This window comes from Vigna angularis, chromosome 4 (assembly GCF_016808095.1).
Source record: "Vigna angularis cultivar LongXiaoDou No.4 chromosome 4, ASM1680809v1, whole genome shotgun sequence".
Lineage (NCBI taxonomy): Eukaryota > Viridiplantae > Streptophyta > Magnoliopsida > Fabales > Fabaceae > Vigna > Vigna angularis.
Genome location: NC_068973.1, coordinates 35,688,187 through 35,710,267, shown reverse-complemented (window position 1 = coordinate 35,710,267; position 22,081 = coordinate 35,688,187). Strand labels below are relative to the sequence as shown.

Below are 22,081 nucleotides of genomic sequence, written 5' to 3'. Positions count from 1 at the left end.
GAAAAATACATTTTTGAATGTGAAAGAGGAAGAAGATGGAGGAAGTAGACAAGGACATATGAGTTATTTCACATGGAATGCAGGTTGAAATGTATCTATGGAGTAGCAAGAAGAAGTTTTCTAAACACAGTGAATATTTACTTTCTTTTTCTCAGTCTCAGTAGTCACTGTGATGGATTTGATAATAGTACTTTTGAATCAAGTTAATTTTAATAATTGATTTGGATATGACATGATTTATATTTAAACGTTTTTACATCAAAAGCATTCAAATAGTAAAAGTTTAATAAAAGTTGTTTTGATTCATAATTAGTTATAGAGACTTTCAGGCTTTGTTTAGATTAAAAGGAGGGTGGATGTAAGAAACAAAACACTATGAAGTGAGGTTATTTAAATTGGAAGAAAGTGGGTGACATTTTTTAACTAATTTAATTAATGTATTAAAAATAATAATTGCATATTTATATGTTTAGAAAATAACTTATAAAATATTTTTTAAATAATTTAATATAAAGGTGATTTGAATAGAGAAAAAGTGGGTTAAATTTTTTTAATTGATTTGATGGATGAAAGAGAAAAAATTTATGGGTTTATAAAATAACCCAGTAATTTATAGAAAAATGAAATTGAAATTACATTGAATTTTAAATTAAAATAATCAATTACTATAATTTTTAAGTATATAAAAATATATTTTAAAATAATAGTATAATAAAACAAATTATTTTACTTCATAATAAATTTTAATTAATTAATTTTATATACTTTTTATAAAATATAATTATTAATAATATTAATCCTTGTATTTTGATCTCAACATCAATAGAGTTAATCATCATAACATTTGGTAATATTTGAGGTAACATCTGTTTTATTATGAAGTTTAATGGCAATTTTATCTTTAAGAAAATTATAAATAATGTATCAAAACAACTCCTTAATCAAGGACCATGAAAACGAGATAGTCTTTGGATTGCTGGTTAAGTGTTTTTCAGTTTAAAAAATATTATTTGCTCTTATTCATCCATTCTTAAGCTAAAACAAAAAACAAAAAACTTTACTGTATTATCACCTTTGGGGTGTATACTAAACAGTAACCTTTTCTAGTCTTAAATTTCATGAAATAAGTTCGTATTTTCCCCTCATATTTGGTATCTGGATAAGAGAATAATCTTTTACATGATAATGGTGGTGCTGTTTATAAAGGTTTCAATGCAGATTCTTCAACTTTTACATTATACAATTTTTTATTCCTATGTTTCTAATCCAGTGATTCTAGTTCCTTAATTTGGAAATTTAGTGCCTTTATTATCCTCACATCTAAATACTGGTGAGATTTATTTATACAAATACTATTTATATCATCAACCTCACATCTCTAATTTTTTCTTTTCAGCTTTCTTTCATGCCCATGATTAATCTATAAGTTTTATGCCAATCTATATAAAAAGAGAGGGTATTGTGGACTTTTAACACCCTTAAAGAAATTGGGGAAGAAAGCATGGGGTGGCAGAATGTAGAAGCGGCACTTCTATTGATGCCACTTTACACTTTATCCTCCTTCAAATCTCGTTTCTAACGTGTTTCTTCTAGGATCTATTATTTTACATATCCAACAATTTTTTACATCAATTTTTTACATCCATTTTGTATTTAATATTTTCTTAACATTTCCATTAAGAAAATTATTTTTTTGTCATCACTTTCACTTGCACCATTCACAATCCAATTTTAGAAATATTTTTAGTCAATAACAAAGGCTAATTTTTGTATTTATAAAATGTGTGTAAAAATTTGTTAGGTAACAAAAAAATATATGTTCTGTTAATTTTAAAAGTAGGTTAGTTTGCAAGACAACCCCATACTCTCAACCTTTTGCTTGAGACCTATAACCTAACATCATATCGACCAAGACATTATGGATTTGAAAACATATATATTGCATTATGATCTTGGTTTTTTTATCAGTAAAATGTAATTTCAAACGTATTTCTCTAAACTTTGAAAACTTTTTTTACCAAAATGAGATTCACATGAACTATCTAAATGAAGCACACCCAACTGATAACAATTTAAGCCTACAAGAAGATTACAATAATATTATCAGCAAGAACCTATAGATTACCAAAATATTTAATTGATTATAAATTATGAAGAGTTGGATTGTTTAGAGGAGGAAATATTTTGTTATAAGCTGTCAGTTTGTTAGTGGATTTGTTGAGAGTTTGTTATTTTCATATCTTTGTTATATTTGCGTGAGTCATGAAAAAATAAGGGAGATGAGTTTTCCCCATTTTTATATTTCTCTCTTTATTCTGTTGTAGGAGGCTCCTTGACCTCGAATCAAGGCATTTTCTTCTATCAATTTGGTGCTCTCGTTGAGAGACGCGACGTGAACATAACAGATCACAATACTCGTTCTAAATCTATCACCAATTTGGAAGAAGCCATCCTGAAGCTCACTGTCAACCAAAGTGAAATCACCCACCATTTGGATGCCATTGCATCCCAACTTACCTTACGCGACCCTCCCTTTCCAAACCCGAAGATCGTCGTTTACCTTTTCTGAAATTAGACGTTCCCCGTTTTGATGGAATCGATCCTATGGGTTGGATCTTTAAGATCTCTCAGGTCTTCGAGTATCATCAGACACCAGAGGCTGGCCGACTTCGAATAGCTTCTTTTTACATGAAGGGCCTAGCCTTTAGCTGGTTTCAGTGGTTGCATCGGAACAACATGCTTCCTTCTTGGCATGAGTTTCTACAAGCCTTAGAGGTTCGTTTCGCCCCTTCATATTATGACGACCCACGCGGCTCTCTCTTTAAATTAACGCAAAAAGGTACAATTCAAGATTACCTAAATGAATTTGAACGGCTTGCTAATCGTATAGTTGGTCTTCCTGCCACTTTTCTATTGCACAATTTTATTTCTGGGTTAAACTCGGATATACGTTGTATACGCAGTGAGGTTCAAGCATTGCAACCGCAATCATTAACACAGGCGGCAGCTCTGGCCAAATTACAGGAGGATAAGCTTAACGACTAATGCCGACATTTGCGTCAACGTCCCCATAATATGTCTTCTTCCGGTCCTTCATTGTTACCTACCCCACTGCCACGATCGTACCCACACCGCCTAAAACACATTATAAGAAATTGACTCATGAAGAGATGTTGGATCGTCGTGAGAAAGGACTATGCTACAATTGTGATGAAAAATTCAGTCTCGGACACAAGTGCAAGGGTCGTTTCCTTTTATTGGTTGCCATAAATGAGGATGACGACATATGGGGGAGTCACTGGCCCTTGAGTTGGACCCTAATTCCCTTCTTTCAGAAGAAAGAAGTCTGACCCACAATGAAGCCCAAATCAGCTTTAATGCTCTAGCTAGTTTACCTGTCCCAGAAGCACTAAGGATTGTGGGCCACATTAAAAAATAGTCCATCACTATTTTAATTGATAGGGGAAGTACTCAAAACTTTATTCACGACAGAGTTGTTAAATTCTTGAATTTGGAAACCTAGCCTACTAACATATTGAGGGTCATGGTGGGCAATGGAAGTGAACTTGAATGCCATAGTATTTGTCCAAAAGTCAATTTGATGATTCAGAGCCATATGTTCGCAGTGGACCTTCACGTTCTTCGTATTAGTGGTGCAGATGTTGTTCTCGGCATCAAGTGGATAAAGGAATTGGGCCCCATCTGTACTGATTTGTCAAGAATGGAAAATTTGTTGAATTCACCGCCAATGCACCCCATAAGCCCCCATAAGCCGAGTGACATTTCAGCCCACCAAGTCAAACGCATGGAGCCGCAGGTTTCTTCCACATCAGAATACTTCCTACTACACCTTCACAATCTCAACCAAATATCCTTACTCATGCCCTTCCTGGCATCTTTGCCCTCTTACACAAATACCGTAAGCTTTTTCAGAAACCTCCTTCACTTCCCACATCACGCCCTAATGATCACAAAATCCACTTCTTCCCCAATTCTGTTCCCATCTCTCGATGCAACCTTACAGATACCCTTAGAAGGCTGAAATTGAAAAACAAGTAGAGAAAATGTTAACCAATGGTATGATTCAACCTAGCCATAGTCTGTTTTCCTCTCCAGTACTGCTTGTGAAAAAGAAAGATGGTAGTTAGCGGTTCTGTGTTGATTTCCGTGCTCTTAATGCTATCACCATTAAGAACAAATTTCCAATTCCAATTATTGATGAACTTTTGGATGAGTTGGGTGGAGCTTCTTGGTTTTCAAAATTGGATTTACGCCAAGGCTATCATCAGATCCGAATGAATACTACAGACATTCAAAAAACTGCATTTCGAACTCATCATGGACACTATGAGTACACGGTCATGCCATTCGGGCTTTGCAATGCCCCCTCTAACTTTCAAGCCATAATGAACGAACTGCTAAAGCCGTTCATGCGAAAATTTGTGATCGTTTTTTTTACGATATCTTGGTTTATAGTCGCTCATTGGAAAACCACCTTCATCACTTAGAACAAACATTCCTACAATTGTTACAATGGGAGTTCTTTCTAAGGGACTCTAAATGCTTGTTTGCCCAAACACAATTGGAGTATCTAGGGCATGTAGTTTCTTCTGCGGGAGTTGCACCTGAACATTCAAAAAGGTGGATTGGTCAACACCAACCACTATTAAAGCTCTTCGTGATTTCTTGGGTTTAACAGGGTTTTATAGGCGATTCATAAAGGGATATGCTATTATCGCTTCGCCCCTTACAGCTATCCTCAAGAAAAATGCATTTAGGTTGTTCACAGAAGCTCAAACTGCCTTTGATACTTTGAAGAAGGCCATGACAGAGGCACTAGTTTTAGTCCTCCCAAATTTTGACTTGCCCTTTGTTTTTGAGACAGATGCATCAGGTGTGGCCATGGGTGCAGTTCTTATGCAGGAAGGACATCCTATAGCATTTCACAGTAAACCATTTTGTCCCAAACTCATGCGATCTTCGACATATGTGCGTGAACTTCATGCAATCACTTCTGCTATCAAGAAGTGGCAACAATATCTTCTTGGACACTCTTTCACAATCCTCACATATCAACGCAGCCTCAAGGAGTTAATGTCACAAATTATTCAAACTCCTGAGCAACAAATTTATTTGTCAAAGTTGCTAGGATTTGATTATTCCATTCAATATAAGGCAGGAAAAACGAATGTCGTGGCTGATGCCCTCTCACGACCCCAAGACCTTGGTAACAGTCAGTTTTTAGTTCTATCCATGCCTCGTTTTGTGTTCCTAGAGGAGCTCTGCAAAACTCTACACACGAGTTCAGAATTTGCTCAATTATTCAAGGCAGTACAAATGGATCCTGATGGTCATGAGAACTATAGTATCCACCAAGAATTGTTGATGTATAAAGGAAAGATTTGGATTAATAGTGAAAATCCTTTCATTCCATTGTTGCTGGAAGAATTTCGCACGACACCATTAAGTGGTCACACAAGCATTGCAAAGACTTTATCGCGGCTCCAACAAAACTTTTATTGGCAAGGCATGCGTGAAGAAATCCAAAAGTTTGTGGCTCAATGTGTAACCTGTCTGCAGACCAAATATGAAACCAAAAGACCCGCTGGCCTACTTCAGCCTTTATCTATTCCCTTGGAGTCGTGGGTTGATTTGTCCTTGGACTTCATTACAAGTTTACCTTTCTTTCAAGGAAATACGGTCATTTTAGTGGTGGTTGATCGTTTCTCCAAAGGTGCTCACTTTGGCGTATTACTCACTCAGTTTCATTTAAGGTTGCCCAACTCTTCTTGGACATGGTTTGTAAGCATCACGGGTTTCCCCGTAGTCTGGTTTCTGATCGGGATCCCGTTTTCATTAGCAAATTCTGGCGAGAATTATTCCAGTTGTGTGGCACCAAATTCGAATGAGTACATCCTTCCATCCAGAAACTGACGGACAGACAGAAGTTCTCAACAGGATCCTTGAGCGATATCTTCGTTCCATGGTGCACAACAAACCCACAAAATGGGGAAAATACCTAGGGGTCATTGAATGGTGTTACAACACTACTATTCATTCAGCTACTGGGATGTCTCCTTTTCAGTCACATACGGGAAGGAACCTCCCTCCATTCTGCATTACTTAGTTGGCACTTCTGCTGTTGAAGCGATAGATTCTTTATTATCAAGTCGCCAAGACATGATAGATGCTCTTCGACGGAAGCTTCAAAAGGTGCAAGATGAAATGAAGATAATTGTTGATAACAAGAGACATTTGGTTGTATACCAGGTGGATGATTGGGTGTATATTCGCCTTCGACCATACCGACAAAAATCTATAAGGGGAATCGCTTAGAAAAAATTGGGTAAGCACTTCTATGGTCCATTTCACATATTGGAGCGGATAGGACTTCTAGCATACCAACTAAAGTTGCCTTCAACTTCCAAAATTCACCCAATTTTTCATTGCTCTGTGCTCAAGGCCCATCATGGTCCCCTTCCTGTTCAACAAGCTGATCTACCGATTGCCACACATGGAAACAACCCATTGATTAGTCTTATGGCTATACCGGACTCCAAATGGGACAACTCTACATCACTCCCAACGAAATTGGTTTTAGTACAATGGATGGGATTAACTATGGAGGACACTACTTGGAAAATTTGGAATGAGTTACGTGATACATATCACCTTGAGGACAAAGTGATTATCTCAGGGGAACAGTAATGATAACAATTCAAGCCCATAAGAAAATTACAATAATATCATCAGACCCAATGAAAAATCTAACTTAAATATATCAACAAAAAAATCATAGATTACCAAAATATTTAATTGATTATAAATTGTGAAGAGTGAAATTGTTTGAGAGGAGAAAATATTTTATTATGAGCTCTCAGCTCTCAGTTTGTTAGTGAATCTGTTGAGAGTTTGTTATTTCTATATCTATGTTATATTTGTCTTAGTAATGAAAGAATAAGAAAGATGAATTTTTCCCTTTTCTATATTCCTCTCTTTATTCTGTTGCAAGAAGCTCTTGACCTCGAATTAAGGCATTTTCTTCTATCACCAACACACTCGGTTCAGCTTTCCGATTTTCAGCCCAAAAGCTCAGGAAAAGGTAAGATTTTGTGTAAACTAGGACAATAGCATAATATATCATAGAAGTTTAAAAAAATATATTTTTTTTTGGGTTGTATACATTGACACAATATAGAGATAATGCAAGAAAAGTTCAAAAGGGGAAGCCAGAAAAATAGACCTCAACCCTTTAATTTTCTGCAGGCTATCAATGGTTTGATAACATATATCTCTATTTATATGGAAAACAAAACTAACTTATTGAGAGTCACAATTCACCAAAGACCATGACAAAGCTGAAACACCAATTCCAGCTTTAGACACAATGATGTACAAAACGATCATCCATGGCTGCTAACAAGATGCACATAAAACAGCTCCTTCTGAACAGATGATCAGGTGCCTGTGTCATTCTCATGGAGCAAATGGTGCATGTGGCAGATAATTCTTCTATGAACCTGTGAGAATGCCTGTTTCAAAAAGTAGCTCACCAAGTTTTGGCTTTGCAGAGTTTTCACAAGGAGGGTCGGTGTTGGATTTCTCTAGCTCCTCATCAATCATGATCTCCATGGCACGACAAGTTAAACTGCAGAATGCCTTTTCACCCCTGCAACATATCAAACCATACCAATCTCAACCAGATTCAGTATCATCATAACACACACTGATAGCATAGTATTAGCTTCTTAAAATTACATCAGAAATGTGAACATGATGTGAGATGTTCAACATAATGTACTTACAAAATTCAACATAGGTTCATTAATGTTCAACAAAAGAAAGCACAAAAAAACCCAAAAAGAGAATCTGGAGTCGGTGTTAGTCAAAATAAAAGAGATGTTGTAATACGAAGGGCTAACTAACTCACCCATAAATATAAATGTCCTTCCCCTCTTCTAGTTTCTTGTTGCAATGGTGGCAGAAACTCAAGAAGTCGCTTGAGGGATATGGGTTTGGACTCCCTGACCTGTTAGCAACAGTGTTCACTACCTTCTCCTTCTCTTCATGGATTTTGAATGCATTGGAATGAGTCTCCAGAATGCAATCCCCAAAAATGTGAGTTGTTTTGGGATTAGGGCCGTAGGAAATCACACATGTGTAGTCCTCAGAGAGTTCAATCTCAGTAGCAGACAGAGAGTTGATAAATTCATTAGAAGAGCTAATGGAAAGAGGGTTTGTGTTCAACTTTGTAGGTGGGGGGAAGGTATTTGAGTACTGGCTTCCCCCAATAAAATGAGGAGGAGAGCACAATTGCATGTTGACATCTTTCACAGCAAAATTTTCAGTGTCTGAATCAGAGAAGGAAGTGTTTAAGCCAGAAAGCTCTTTCAGTGGACTGCAAGAGTCCAATGAACAAGACCTGGTTCTGGTTCTCCCAAACAGTTCATGGTCAAGGCCACTTTCTCCAATCTCAAAAAGAACAGTGAACTCAGATTCACCCTTGTGGGTAACAGATCCATTTTTAGGGGCATAAGGAGCCTTACAAAAATCTTTGGGCAAAGACTTGGATCCCTCAAGAAAATCCCTATGGATTTGGCAATTTGGGGCTTTGATCATCATTTGGGGACTGAGATTAACCCTCTTGCTCTCTGGTGACTGCAGAATTTTCCCAGAAAACCTAGAACAGTCTTCCAAAGACTCCACAATGCCTAGACCTACTTTGCAACAATCCCAACTCCTTGGGTGCCCTTCATGAGGTGAAGATCTTGGCTTCCTAACAGGGTTGCCTAGATTTGAAAGAACTCTAGCATCAAGTGGAGAAGTGGGGCTCCTAACTGAATCAGAATCCAACAACCCTTTCGGACCTAGACCCACAAACAGACAAGGAACATTGAAAATTGAGTGTCGCTTGATGTTGTTGCGTCCCAAGCCATGATGAGTCTGCGAATAGTGCTCTGAATTGGCTTCACACTGTGTCAGATTACTCATGTGGTGTTGTTCCTTCTGCACGGACCTGTTCCTCTTCCTCAGCATTATCTCAAAACACCTGCACACGACACAAACACAACCAATTTCAAATAGCGGACAATGCTACAGAAGTAGCCACACCCCATAAAATAAAAATCACAACTTTGAAAAAATGTCACACTAATTGCAAGATTCCCCCAAAACCCAGAAGAGAAAAAAAAAAGTAAAAGAAGCCAAACACAATCATTATGCTATTTCACTCCCATCGCGAAAAAAGTGAATTAAAAAACCCCGAAAGAACAAAACTTTTTTATGTCATTGAAAGATCAGTGAGCTTCCCAGCTACAAACAAAACCCCACACTAACAAAACCAAAGTGAAAACAGCCAAAGGGAACAATACAATCGGTGACATGGATCAAGAAAACCAGAGAATGAAAAGGAAGAACAATGAAGAAGGCAAAAGAAAAGAAAACCACTAATCCACCCACCCTATTCTCTCTCTGTGCTATGGAAACTGGACAGAGATGAGGGTGTGAAGAAGAGTGTTGAGTCCCGAATACAGTAAAAAAAGAGAGCAGATATGTGAAACTTGTGCAGTACGAATCCTCTCTCTTCTTGCATGCCTCAAAATCAGCGAAGCAGTGAGCTTCTGAAATACTCCTCTCTCTCACACAGACTCTCTCTTTCTCTCTCTCTAAATAAATGTACTATACAATAATACTGTATCTATCTGCCCACAGAATTGTTTTCCGTTTGTACTTTCCCCATTTTTGCTCAATGGTTCATTTCAAAGCGGTGCTTCTTTTTTTGCTAAATTAGCAATGAAATTGAGCTTAGCAAACTAATTCATGGATGAGGTGAAGGGTTATGGTCTTAATTAAATTAACTACCCATTAAACTAATGTTTAAGACAACTGTTTGCACTTTCTCTTGCCAACAGATTTTTCTTTTGCCCAATTTACTCTCTAGTGTCTGAATCACCCATAAATTTCTATGCAGAAATATGCACACACATAATTGATGCCTTCCATTTACATATCTTGAAAATTTATTGTAGGCTGCTGCTCCAGTATTCACAATGAATTTTATTTCCAAAATATATGTTGTAGTACATAAATTAAATTTACATAACAATGCCCTTCTGTTCTTTTCAGTTTTACTTTTTTATTATTTTCATTCTACAATTACTTTATCCGTTAATTTGGGATTCTGTGTTTAATAAAAATGTTCAATTACTTAAATCCTGCGTTTAAGTCACTGAATTTACATCTTAATTAATATCATAATTGATTTTTGTTTATCATTTTAAGAAATCGAATCAAAAGGGAAAAGCAAGCTGAGACAGAACGAGAAATCTTGATGGTTGAAAAACACTTTAACTGAAATCAAGAAAAACGAAAAAAAATTACTTTAACTGTGTGATTTCAACTAAACTTCTGAGTTATTAGTATTTTATAAGCAAAACTTAAATATTAATGTAAGTTTTTATAAAGGAGTTTTAATTTTGTATTGAGAGTATGTGGGAGGAAACATGCTCAGATGTCTGGGAATAAACTTGTTCTTACTTTTGTTTTGTTTGAAAAATATAATCTTGATTTTAAATAAGAATTTTGTTAACAATTTTTTAATATTGTTGGTATTTTTAATTTTACAATTCTTAAGAAAATATTTATTAAAATTATCCTTCAAAAAATACAAGAAGTTAAACTATCATGATGAAAGGTAACAGAAAATGATAACCATGATTAAGGTTTTTTTTTACAACAACAAAAAAGTAATGGAAAACGATAATCATGTATAATTTTAATGAAATTAAAATTAGTACTTCACTGAACTTTTATTTTGTAATTTTTATCATGTATAATTTTCATCTAAGATGTAATGAAATTTTGTTACTTTAATTTATAATGTTAATTTTTTTTAGTTTGAATCGCATAAAAAACAATAAATGTAAAAATAGTATAAGAACTAATAATAAGTGAATAGAAATTAATAATAATGTACTAAAAACATATTAAATAAGATAATATTTAATAAAAGTGGTAATATATAGTGTTTATTCTGAAATAAAATGCTTAACAAAAATAATATGTTAAAGAAAAAAAACACCTAATTAAAGAAAAAAATTATCCTAGAAAGTTGAAGAGTGGTATTATTAAAATGGTGAGTTAGGTATGATTAATTAGATTGTGAAAAATGTATTTGTTGTTTGTGTGGGAGAACATGATGAAACATTTGGCAGCAGAAAAGGAAAACAAAAAAAAAGTTATAACAGAGAGAGATTAGAGAGAGTGAGTGATGAGAAAACGACAAAATAGGGTTTGTGATGATTGAATTAGAACTGACAATGCGTCACGGTCTTGGTCAGTTGACTGGGCAAACTGGGCCCACAAAACCATCACACAATTAAAGGAGAAGAGCAAAAGATGCTAAAACAAAACCGCACCGTTTCAATTATCTACTACCTAGGCAACCCAATCCCCAAAACTTCAATTTCAATTCGATGTTTCCTTTCTCTCTCAATAAATTAAATTCTATCTCTATTTTCATTACCCATCACAAAACACATGCACTGTATTTTCTAATGATAATATTTTTTACTATTATTATTATTACTATAAAATTGAATATAAACGATTTCTATAATTTTATTAGAAATAATTTATTTATTTTGTAGCATTTTATAATTTATAAAATAATTAAATTTAAAAAGAAAAAGATTAAACCAAAAGAACTGTTAAATTAAAAAAATACTAATAAAATTTATAAAATAATTATTTTAATTTAAAATAAAAATATTTGAAAAATAAACGTTTACGTTAAAAGGAAAATAATCTTTAGTATATAGATATAGATAAAGATTGTTTTTTATGCAATAATCTAGTACTCTTGTGCAATGTTATTAATATAGAGATTCGTTGTTTATTTTCTATGTATAAAGTTCAATCAAAGAAAAACTTTGTTTAATTTTTCTCTATAATAATAATAAGATTCAAATATTCATTTTTCGTACAACGTATAAATTTCAATTAATCTTGAAAAATATTTGTAATAGGAATTAGAAAATGATATTTAAAAAGGATGATAATTTAAAAATAAATAAGAGTCAGTTATTTTAACATTAAAATATTTTAACATAAATAGTTTTATCATTAACAAATTACTTTAAAATATATATATTATTATTTTTAAATTAATTTTTTTAGTGCTTTTACTTGTTTTTAAAGATTTTTTTGCTCTTTTGTTTTTTTTAAGAAACCAAATAGCAGGGTTAATTATTGTGGTGTCAGTTCTCTGATGAATCCATCAATTTTCTCTGTACATGAGTTGACTTTTATCTACTTCTTTTGTCTTTTCTGTTATGAATTACATGTGAGTATTGTTTTAGTTATTTATATGAGACTGCATTGATTAGTGATTTTAATAGTGTATCTCAATCATATTTGTGTTGTTGTAGATAGGGTGTAGTTTGAAGTCTTTAGAGCAAGTTCACTTGTCTCTCGGCCTAAAATTAATTGCATATGTTTTTAAGTTATATATATTTTGAAATTTTATTTTGCATGATTGAACAGTATGATGATGTTTGATCTACTGAATCTGGTTTGAGTTTGATGTTTATTATGCTGTTTGTCTTGATTGAATTGGTGTTGATTGAAAAAAAATTGAATCTGATTATTTAAGCTAGTTGGTATGTGGCATGAGATTAAACGTTGTTTATAACCCGAGTATTATCAAAGGAATATCAATTTGATAATTTGAACAGAGTCCTTTTTTTCCTAAATCACAAAATTTTATTTGCTTATATCTAATACAATGTTGAGTGGTCACAAATTGACGCTGAGCGTTAGTTAATTGTGTAGGTCTTTGAGCATTTTAGACTACTGAATGCTAGAACTGTTGTTGAGTGTCACTTTTTGTAATAAATTTAGCATTGACCGCTATATGAACATTGATAAGTATGTGGTGTATTATTTTCTTCTTCTTTTTTGTTTGAAATAAATTTGGGATGAAATTTATTATGTTTAGATATTTTCATCTAATGGAATTATTAAAATATTTAATTTCCGTTTAATTATACCATGAAAACATATTATACATTTTTTTGAATCCTAATTTATCAATTTAAATGGATTAAAATCCATTGTTAAAGACCTGTTATTTAAAAATTTAGTAATATATGGAAATTTTCAATTAATAAATATATATATATATATATATATTAAATTTATCTTAGATATTATATTATCTAGTACTTTAAATATATACAAGTGGAAACATACATGTGTATGAAAAACGTTTTATTCCATAAGTACACATTTTCTCCAAAATGCATTAACTTAAATATTTTTTAAAAATATATACTATTTTTTAGTTATGTATTATTTTAAGATATTTCATTCGTACACTGAATAATAGGATACATATTTTTATAGTTTGTTTGGAAAAAATATTTTAAAAAAATTGAAATATTCTATTATAAAAGTATATTAATTAAAATTTTATAAGATTAATTTAATTACTTAAAATTAAATTATTTTAAATTCTACTTAGAAAAAGAATTAATTAGTAATATTCAAAATACCTACATGGCGTAAGAAAGAATAAAATCATAAACGTGTAACAAAAAGAATAGGATGACATGTATAAGCTCATTTAATATATTACATAAATTAGGGTAGATTATATATATATATATATATATATATATATATATATATATATATATATATATATATATATATATATATATATATATATTGTTAAGGGTATTATAATAATTTTCATTCTCAAAACTAAAAAAACAGAAACTCTTGCTCACCTCCCTCATCCCTCTATCCTTTCTCTTTCATCTCTCTCACTCGAACATTTATTCTGTCATCCTATGGTAGCTCTAATTGAAAAAAAATCAGAAACACTGATAATTAAACAGTCTTACAAAAAATGATTTTATAATAAGTTTTCATTTTATAATTTTTGTCTTATCTAATTTTCACAAATTTTATATTGAGTTTTCATTTTATAATTTTTGTCTTATCTAATTTTATCTAATTTTCTGAAGCATGATGAAATTTGTAATTGGCCTAAACACTCGTTCTTAGACAATTTCTTAATTTTATAATGAGTTTTCATTTTATAATTTGTATCCTATATAATTTTATCTAATTTTCATAAGCATAATGACATCAGAAGGAATTGGTAATTGGCCTGAAGGGTTTTTTTTAGAGATGATGATTCAACAAATGGATGAAGATCATGAAATTAGAGAGGTTAATGAAGATGGTGAAATTGAAGAGATCTTGAATGAACCTTTGCCTGAAAGTGAATATGTTAATGACTCAACTCTTAACAAGGGCAAATTGTTTAACGATAAGTGTTTCTGATTTTTTCAATTGGGACTAAAGTAGAGATGACAGATAAAAGGTTGGAATGAGAGAGATGAAAGAGAAAGGGTTGAGATGAATGAGAAAGGTAAGTAAGGGTTTGGGGGTTTCTTTTTTTTTTTCTTAGTTTTGAGAATTAAAATTATTAAAATACCCTTAACCTTAAAACTTAGAATCCAAGTATATAAGCGTATTTTTATCTGCTAAAACCCGATACACATTGTTAAAATATACCAACTGTACGCGCGTTAACAAACCCATATATATATATATATATATATATATATATATATATATATATATATATATATATATATATATATATATATATATATATATATATATATATATATATATATATATATATATTCAAGAATTGATAATATATAATATGATATTAATAATAAATAATTAAAAAACAATAAAGTACAATAATAACAATAATACAAATAATTTGAATATTGAATAAATAAAAATAGTAATAAGAAAAATTAAATTAATAATTAATTTATAAAAAAAATTATATTATTTTGTAAAAATATTTATTAAAAAATGACTTTAAACCTAACTTAGAAATTAAGCTTTTAAAATGAATTTATAACAATTTATATACTTTAAATTAATTTTACTTTAACTTCAACCCATTCTCTTATTAAAATTATACAATTTCATACCAGATTAGATATTCGTAGATGATTAATGAACTTTAAGTAATTCAACTTTATAAAACAACAAGTATTAGCTTATTTATAAATTATAAATTAATCATATATTTAGTCGATATATTTTCTTTTATAATTTTTAAAAATTATTATATTACTCCTTTTTTTTATACCCTCTATCAAATAAAAAAAATTACAAAATTATAATATATAGATCCTATAAATCTTATTTTACAAACTATATTAAAATTAAATTAAATTTAAAGCTTATTTTTTAATATATAAAATAAACTTGTTCTTTCTTTTCTTTTATTTTATTTCCCCTTTTTTTTCACATTCTCATTCTCATCCTTTGATCCATATAGACTTAGTGTTTAAGAAATATTTAACCTAAAAAAACTATAAATATTATAAATGTGTCATCACCTTTTAACATATAATTAAATAATTAGACATGAAAATGAACGTAAATTTTTTTATATAGATGAATGGAGTAGCAGAAAAATTGATGGAAGTTAATAAATTGGTTAACCAACATTTCAGATACTTTATATGTTCAGACTTGTTCTCTTTCTCATCAAAACGAGATTTTTAGGAGTTTTTCTTTCTTTCTTATTCTTCCACGCATTATGATAAAAACTTAATTTATCATGTTAACGTTTATATTGGCAAGACATATATTAGTTTCCACTCTCCGCACATGTGTTTTTATTTTCCACAAATATATCCTAACATGTTAAAAGAAAACTTTGTAAAAAAAATTAAATATTTTTTTGTTTTCAAATTATTATAAAAGATTATATTTTGTTTTTGAATTAAATTATAAAATATTTTATTTATACATTTTTATAAAACTATAGAAAACAGTATTTTCAACTTTAAAATTATATTATATTTTACTGTATAATTCTATTTATAAATTGAAAAGCACTTTATATACAGTTTGTTAAAATTTCTTTTACATTATTTTAAAAAAAAACGACTAAATATTTATAATTTAATTTAAAAATAAAAGATCAATTTTATAATATTTTAAGTACAAAAACTATATTTAATTCCAAAAAATACTATTTACATTGTTACAAAACACAAGATATATGTGTGTGTGGGAAGGCATATACGTGTAAAATTGAGAGAAAACATGCAATTTAAATTTTGAATATATTCAAAATTTAAACAGTTATTATTACTATTAAAATTTTCATTATTATTATGTAGGAATTTCACACGAATAAATTTAACTAACACTCTTGTAATTATTTATTAATACAGGCTGAAGTATAAATTAACAACATATTCTTCTACTGATATATTTCAATATACTTGACTGTTAATTGAAAATTCGCGCAAAGAAATATAAAAGATTAAGATTTCACTAATAATTCAAAATCTTAAAAATATAAATTTAAGAATATTATTTATCTTATTTATATTTTTTAAAATATAAAAGCTCCAACTTATGAGAGGTTTTAGGGCTAAGATGTTAGTAATAATGGGAAGGTAAAAAAAGGGAGAGAGGAATGGGTAATTGGTGTAGGAACAGAGAGAGGATAATTATTGAATTCAGACTATACCGTGTGGTGATAAATGGGAGTGGTGGTGACTGGTGAGAGAAAAGTGAGGTGAGTGAAGAATTAAAGTGGCATGAAGTGAGGAATAGCATAGTGTATTTTATGGGCTTTCTAACTTTATGATGCTCAGTCCTTGCTTCTTTGTCGTTTTCCTTCACTCTACTTTTCATGATTTAGTACTCACTGTGTCTATGAAAGAGGTTCAACAGTAACCAGGCACGTGTGTGCTTCTTGCTTATCTCCATATAATCCAACCGTCCTCGTTGCAAGATTCTTCTACAATCATTTTTTTTATCTCTCATTCTGCTGCTTTCTTCTGCAACAAACCGGACCCACCCTCTGCGCACGTGTTCTAATATCACTGGCGTCTTCCTTAAGACTTTTCTTTTTCCATTGAGTGAATAATTATACTTAAAAGAGTGTCTATATCATGTGTGTTTAAGGTTATGAGATGACAAATTATTTATGAAATTATCTTACACAACTTCATGAGAAAATTATTTTCTATAACTTTTATGTATTCGTTACATGAGGAAATCGATTCCCTGTCACTCCATGAATCGCGAGAGAGGTGAAGGGTGAGAAGTTTTCACAGAAAATTTGGAGATGATTGTATCGAACTGCAATTATTTTATTGTGAGAAGAATCAGTTCTAAAAATAATTTACAACCTTAAGGAATCGATTCTCGAGTTTAGTTGATATGGGGATCGGTTTCGTGGTCCATATAGTTATTTTAAGTTTTCTTGTGTGTTGCATGTGTATGTATTGGTTGATGTATTATATATATATATAATAATAAGGTTTAATTGCTTGTTTTGTCCCCAGTTTAGCTGTAACGTGTCAAGTTAGTCCACAATTTTAAGAAAGTTTCAATTACGTCCAAACTTGGTTTAAAAGTGTCAATTTCGTCCAAACATAGTAAAATTTGCTTCAATCAAGTCCCTTCCGTTAAATCCACATAAACGGACGTTAATTCTTTTTCTCTCTCCTCTGTTGCTCTGCTCCTCTCCTCTGCTCCTCTGCACAACAGCAGACCCTCTCTTTCTTTTGAATATTTGCATACACTAAATGAATAGTTATAGTGATCACAATGACAAAGTGAAGCAACGGTTATAATTTTTGTTATAGGGATGAAAATAATGCATTTGCACTAAAAGTTGTCTATCATATTCTATATGGTAGTGTCTAATTTGGTCAATCAATATTTTAAGAAAATAAAAAGGTGTAAACAAATAATCATTTCAATGAAAAGTTTGAAAGAACGAAAAACTTTTAAATAATTTTCAATATCTTTTATTTTAATAAAATTACTTTCTTTATGTTTTAATAAATATTTTTTCGTATTTTATTTATATAAAACATACGCTTATATTTTTAAAACTTTATTTTTTACCTTTTTATATTTTTATTCAATATTATATCTTTAAATAAAATAAGAGAAATGTGTTGTTTACTAAATATATCAGGTAGATTAATTTTATTTTTATTAAAATTATAGTTGAAACGAATGTGAATTCTAAATCTAGAGGACATATAAATGTCACACATAATATTAAAATCTTCTTTAACATCATTTTAAAGAAGGTAAATGATATTTCTGCAATTATAATTTTTAATTTAATTGGTCTATACATAACTCTCCAAACTATTTAAAACATGTTTCTATTATAATTTATAAATACAGTTTAACTAAAAAATTATTGTTTTATAATAATCAAGTTCAGTTTTAACTAGTAATTAAATAGTTTGTTAATAAAACTTTTCTTTTATGGAGTGGATCCTTCTCTTTTGACAGTAAATGGAGACTCTTCCATTCCAGAAATGTGAACCATTTGATTATCTTCCTATTTTAATTAACCTCTTTATATATAACAATTACATTATATGTATCTCTTAATCTAAACTATTCATTTAAATTCAAATATTAAAATAAATTTTAGTGTATGCAAATATTCAAAAGAAAGAGAGGGTCTGCTGTTGCGCAGAGAAACAGAGCAGAGGAGCAGAGGAGAGAGAAAAAAATTAACGTCCGTTTCTGTAGAATTAACGGAAGGGACTTGATTGATGCAAATTTTACTACGTTTGAACGAAATTGACACTTTTAAACCAAGTTTGGACGTAATTGAAACTTTTTTAAAATGGTGGACTAACTTGACATGTTGCAGCCAAACTGGGGACAAAGCAAGCAATTAAACCTAATAATAAATAATGATAATAAATATTATTAATAATAATAATATATTAATTTTAACTATAAGAGTAATATTACATTTAATGCATTGAAACTGATTTTATTTATTACAATCAAATCTTTGATAAACTCTGTAACATCCCAATATATATATATATATATATATATATATATATATATATATATATATATATATATATATAGTGTAGACTATAATAAAGAAAAGTAATATGCATGATAAAGTAGTACAGTTATCCATCTAAAACATAAAGTGATATCTTTACAGTCATCCAAAAACAATTATAAATTTAAAACTTTATATACATACTGAAGACTATTCCAAAACTATCTACAAGTCTCTAAAGAACCAAAAGCAACTACTCAGCAGCAGCATCACCTCCATCCAATGCTTGCTCCAAAGAGACCTCTTCTTCTGCTGCTCACATCCAAAGGATGGTCATCGCAGAAAAAGAACAACAGAACATACAAAACATAAGCACCCAACAGGGTAAGCTAGTTTAAACAAAGACTAATCATACCACAATCAATAGAATTCATACAATCATATTATCCATCTTCATCACTTAAACCCTTCACACATAACACACACTGACTCTGACTGTCCGAACTTAGAATGATTGTCAAGCTATGGCGGGTCGTGCACTCGTGGTGGCTTCTACTGCTTTGCAAAGCCATTGCCAATGGGTTTCACCCTACCACACTCACGAGGTTAGTCCGTTATCACTCACCTTGGGCCATACTGGAAGAACCCAAGACTAGGACCTCCTGCTACTCCTCACGACATGGATCAATCCTCTCTACTTGAGAATGAAAGACCATTGGAGTTTCAGGATAACCCCCAAGACTGAGCTCCTGCATCCATTCTAAACTTACTTGAATCTCAACTAGAGATTCCACTTTGAATCACAACATAGGGCACCACCATGTCTCCTCTCCTTGAGGATCATGGAATTACATCCATAAACCACACTTGAACTTTACCATTTTGATTACAACATACTACAATCACCACAGATATTACATGATACACTTCAACTTACTTCATACAACACTTATTGATGCATATCCAATAACATAAGAACACACAAAACTTGAACTAGAACGTATCCCTCGCACAGCGCACACCTTCGCATAGCGAGACCATAAACTTCTCGCACAGCGACCTAACTCGCCTTGCGAAAGCCATAGACAGAGACCAACTACTCTGGATCTCTCGCATAGCGACTAAACTGGCTATGCGAATAAAATTGTAATATACAACAGACCTCAACCCACTCGTTAATCGAATAAAATGAATAATGGTTCCAGACCTTAACCAGTCGCATAGCGATTACACTCGCTATGCGGATTGACAAACAGAGAGCAACCCTCTCAAATCACTCGCACAGCGCACCCATTCACTATGCGGGTACATTGGCAGAGAGCACCTCGCCAAGGGAACTCGCTATGCGAATCCATTCACACAGCGAGTCTGCATAATATGCAGAACGAAATTCTGCAGAATTACACAACTCAACCACTCCTTACCAATTCTACTCAACTTGGCCAACTTCTAACACTCCTAATTCGATATATATACTAAATTAGACTTGACTAAAGGATTCTAAACATTCCTAACACCAATCTAAAGTGTTTATGCACCAATCTCTACTCTAAAACCTCCAATTCATCAACTTAGAGACCCAAAACCAATTCTACCACTTAGAACCTGTTTTTGACCATTTTGATGACTCAAACCAGTCACATATGACCTATCTACCCTACCCCAGCAGTCACTAACAACCCTTGACCACTTATACTCAAATTCACTACCTCACTTCCTCTAAAATACACTAAATCAGCCCAATTCACTTTACACTTTACTTCATCAACACTACAACATATTACAGCCAATAACAATCATTAATTTGCACACATTACAACATTTAGATTAATCCAAACCAGCTCATCAATCACATTTCACAGTTTCCACCATTTTAACATTTAGGAACATACATTCACAAGCTGAATTTCTAACTATACAACACTTTAATCACATAATTCCTCACATACAGCAAAAATTGATAATTAAAGCACAACCTGGCTTCCCTTACCTCAGAGATACACAGTCCCAAACACATAAACGTTTCAGTCGTACCTTGCACAGCAAGAAAACTCAACAGAAACCTACAACTCACCAATTGGTGATAGAGAACAACACTTAGAACCTAAATTGAGCTAGAAATGGAAGAAACAACTACTAACCACATGCAACCCGAAATCATTACATGCTCACAGTTCAGAGAAGAACGCACAGAAAAGGAAGATAACTTACCAGCTGAAGAACGAGAAATTGATCGGTCAAGATTGAAGCTCTCAATGCCAGGATCGCCTAGGCACTTCCTGATCGTCGAACAGTAGACTCAGCAGAGAGAATTTGTAGAGAGAATTCAAATAACTCTGAGGAATAGAATTCTAGAGAGATGAAGTGTTCTTAGAATAATGAGAAGTGTTTATAAAATTTTCATTTTATATTATCAGATTATTTTAAAGTAAAATAATCTATCTCCTTATTCTAATACATCAATCTACTCTATAACACTCTATTTTTCAGGTCTTTACAAACTCTATTCTTTAATTCACTTTTTTTTATATCCGAATATCTTAATATATATATATATATTTAAATTTACTGAAATCCATTAATTTATTCTTTTTTAAATCTAAAGGACCGAGAAATATGTTTTCACATAACTTACTTTGGATTTTCGCTCTCCCAAATTAGCATTAAATAGAGAAGAAATAGTGTCTTTTATTAAATTTTAAATTTTTTAGAAACTAAATATTTTCTTATTTTAAAATGGATGATGACAAAAATATTTTTTTGTTAAGTATGGAAATGTTTTTCGTATAATTTATTTTCTCTACAGAAAGAATAGTCAAAGCGATAAGCCTTTCTCACTTTTTTTCTCTCTTCTTTTCAATTTTTTCGTCATATACATTTTCTTTTATTTGTCAGAACTCCATTTTATCCAAATAAACTTTTAGTACTTTCTTTTTATTTTCCTGTTTAGACTCTGTATTATTTTTTTTCTAATACTCGTTTAAGTACGTAGGATGTAAAATAAAGAATATCTATAAACACCATTAAGAAGGAGTGGATGATTTGAAAAGTTTTCTTTAAAATATTCATATAATTTGTTGTTTAAAATTGATAACAATTATAATGGTTAATAGAGCCGAGAACAGTATAAACTGATGATAATAAACAAAAATAAAATTCATGAACACATGTAAAATTTTC

At 31.3% G+C, this 22,081-nt stretch overlaps 1 protein-coding gene across 1 annotated transcript; it reads right to left on the bottom strand.

Annotated features, from left to right (window-relative positions):
- Positions 1-7,138: 7,138 nt before the first annotated feature.
- LOC108329883 (FCS-Like Zinc finger 10) lies at positions 7,139-9,793 on the bottom strand. The gene is made up of 3 exons (XM_017564252.2): positions 9,460-9,793; positions 7,931-9,049; positions 7,139-7,669 (listed from the first exon to the last, which is right to left on the bottom strand). Exons 2-3 carry the CDS (start codon positions 9,034-9,036, stop codon positions 7,513-7,515), a joined length of 1,263 nt encoding a protein of 420 aa, XP_017419741.1. The 5' UTR covers positions 9,037-9,049; positions 9,460-9,793; the 3' UTR covers positions 7,139-7,512.
- Between the last annotated feature and the right edge of the window lie 12,288 nt (positions 9,794-22,081).

Coding starts and splice junctions, on each gene's coding strand:
- LOC108329883 (XM_017564252.2), bottom strand. CDS start 9,036: ATGCTGAGGAAGAGGAACAGGTCCGTGCAGAAGGAACAACACCACATG. Junction 7,670..7,930: donor AAGGACATTTATATTTATGG/GTGAGTTAGTTA, acceptor GATATGTTGCAG/GGGTGAAAAGGCATTCTGCA.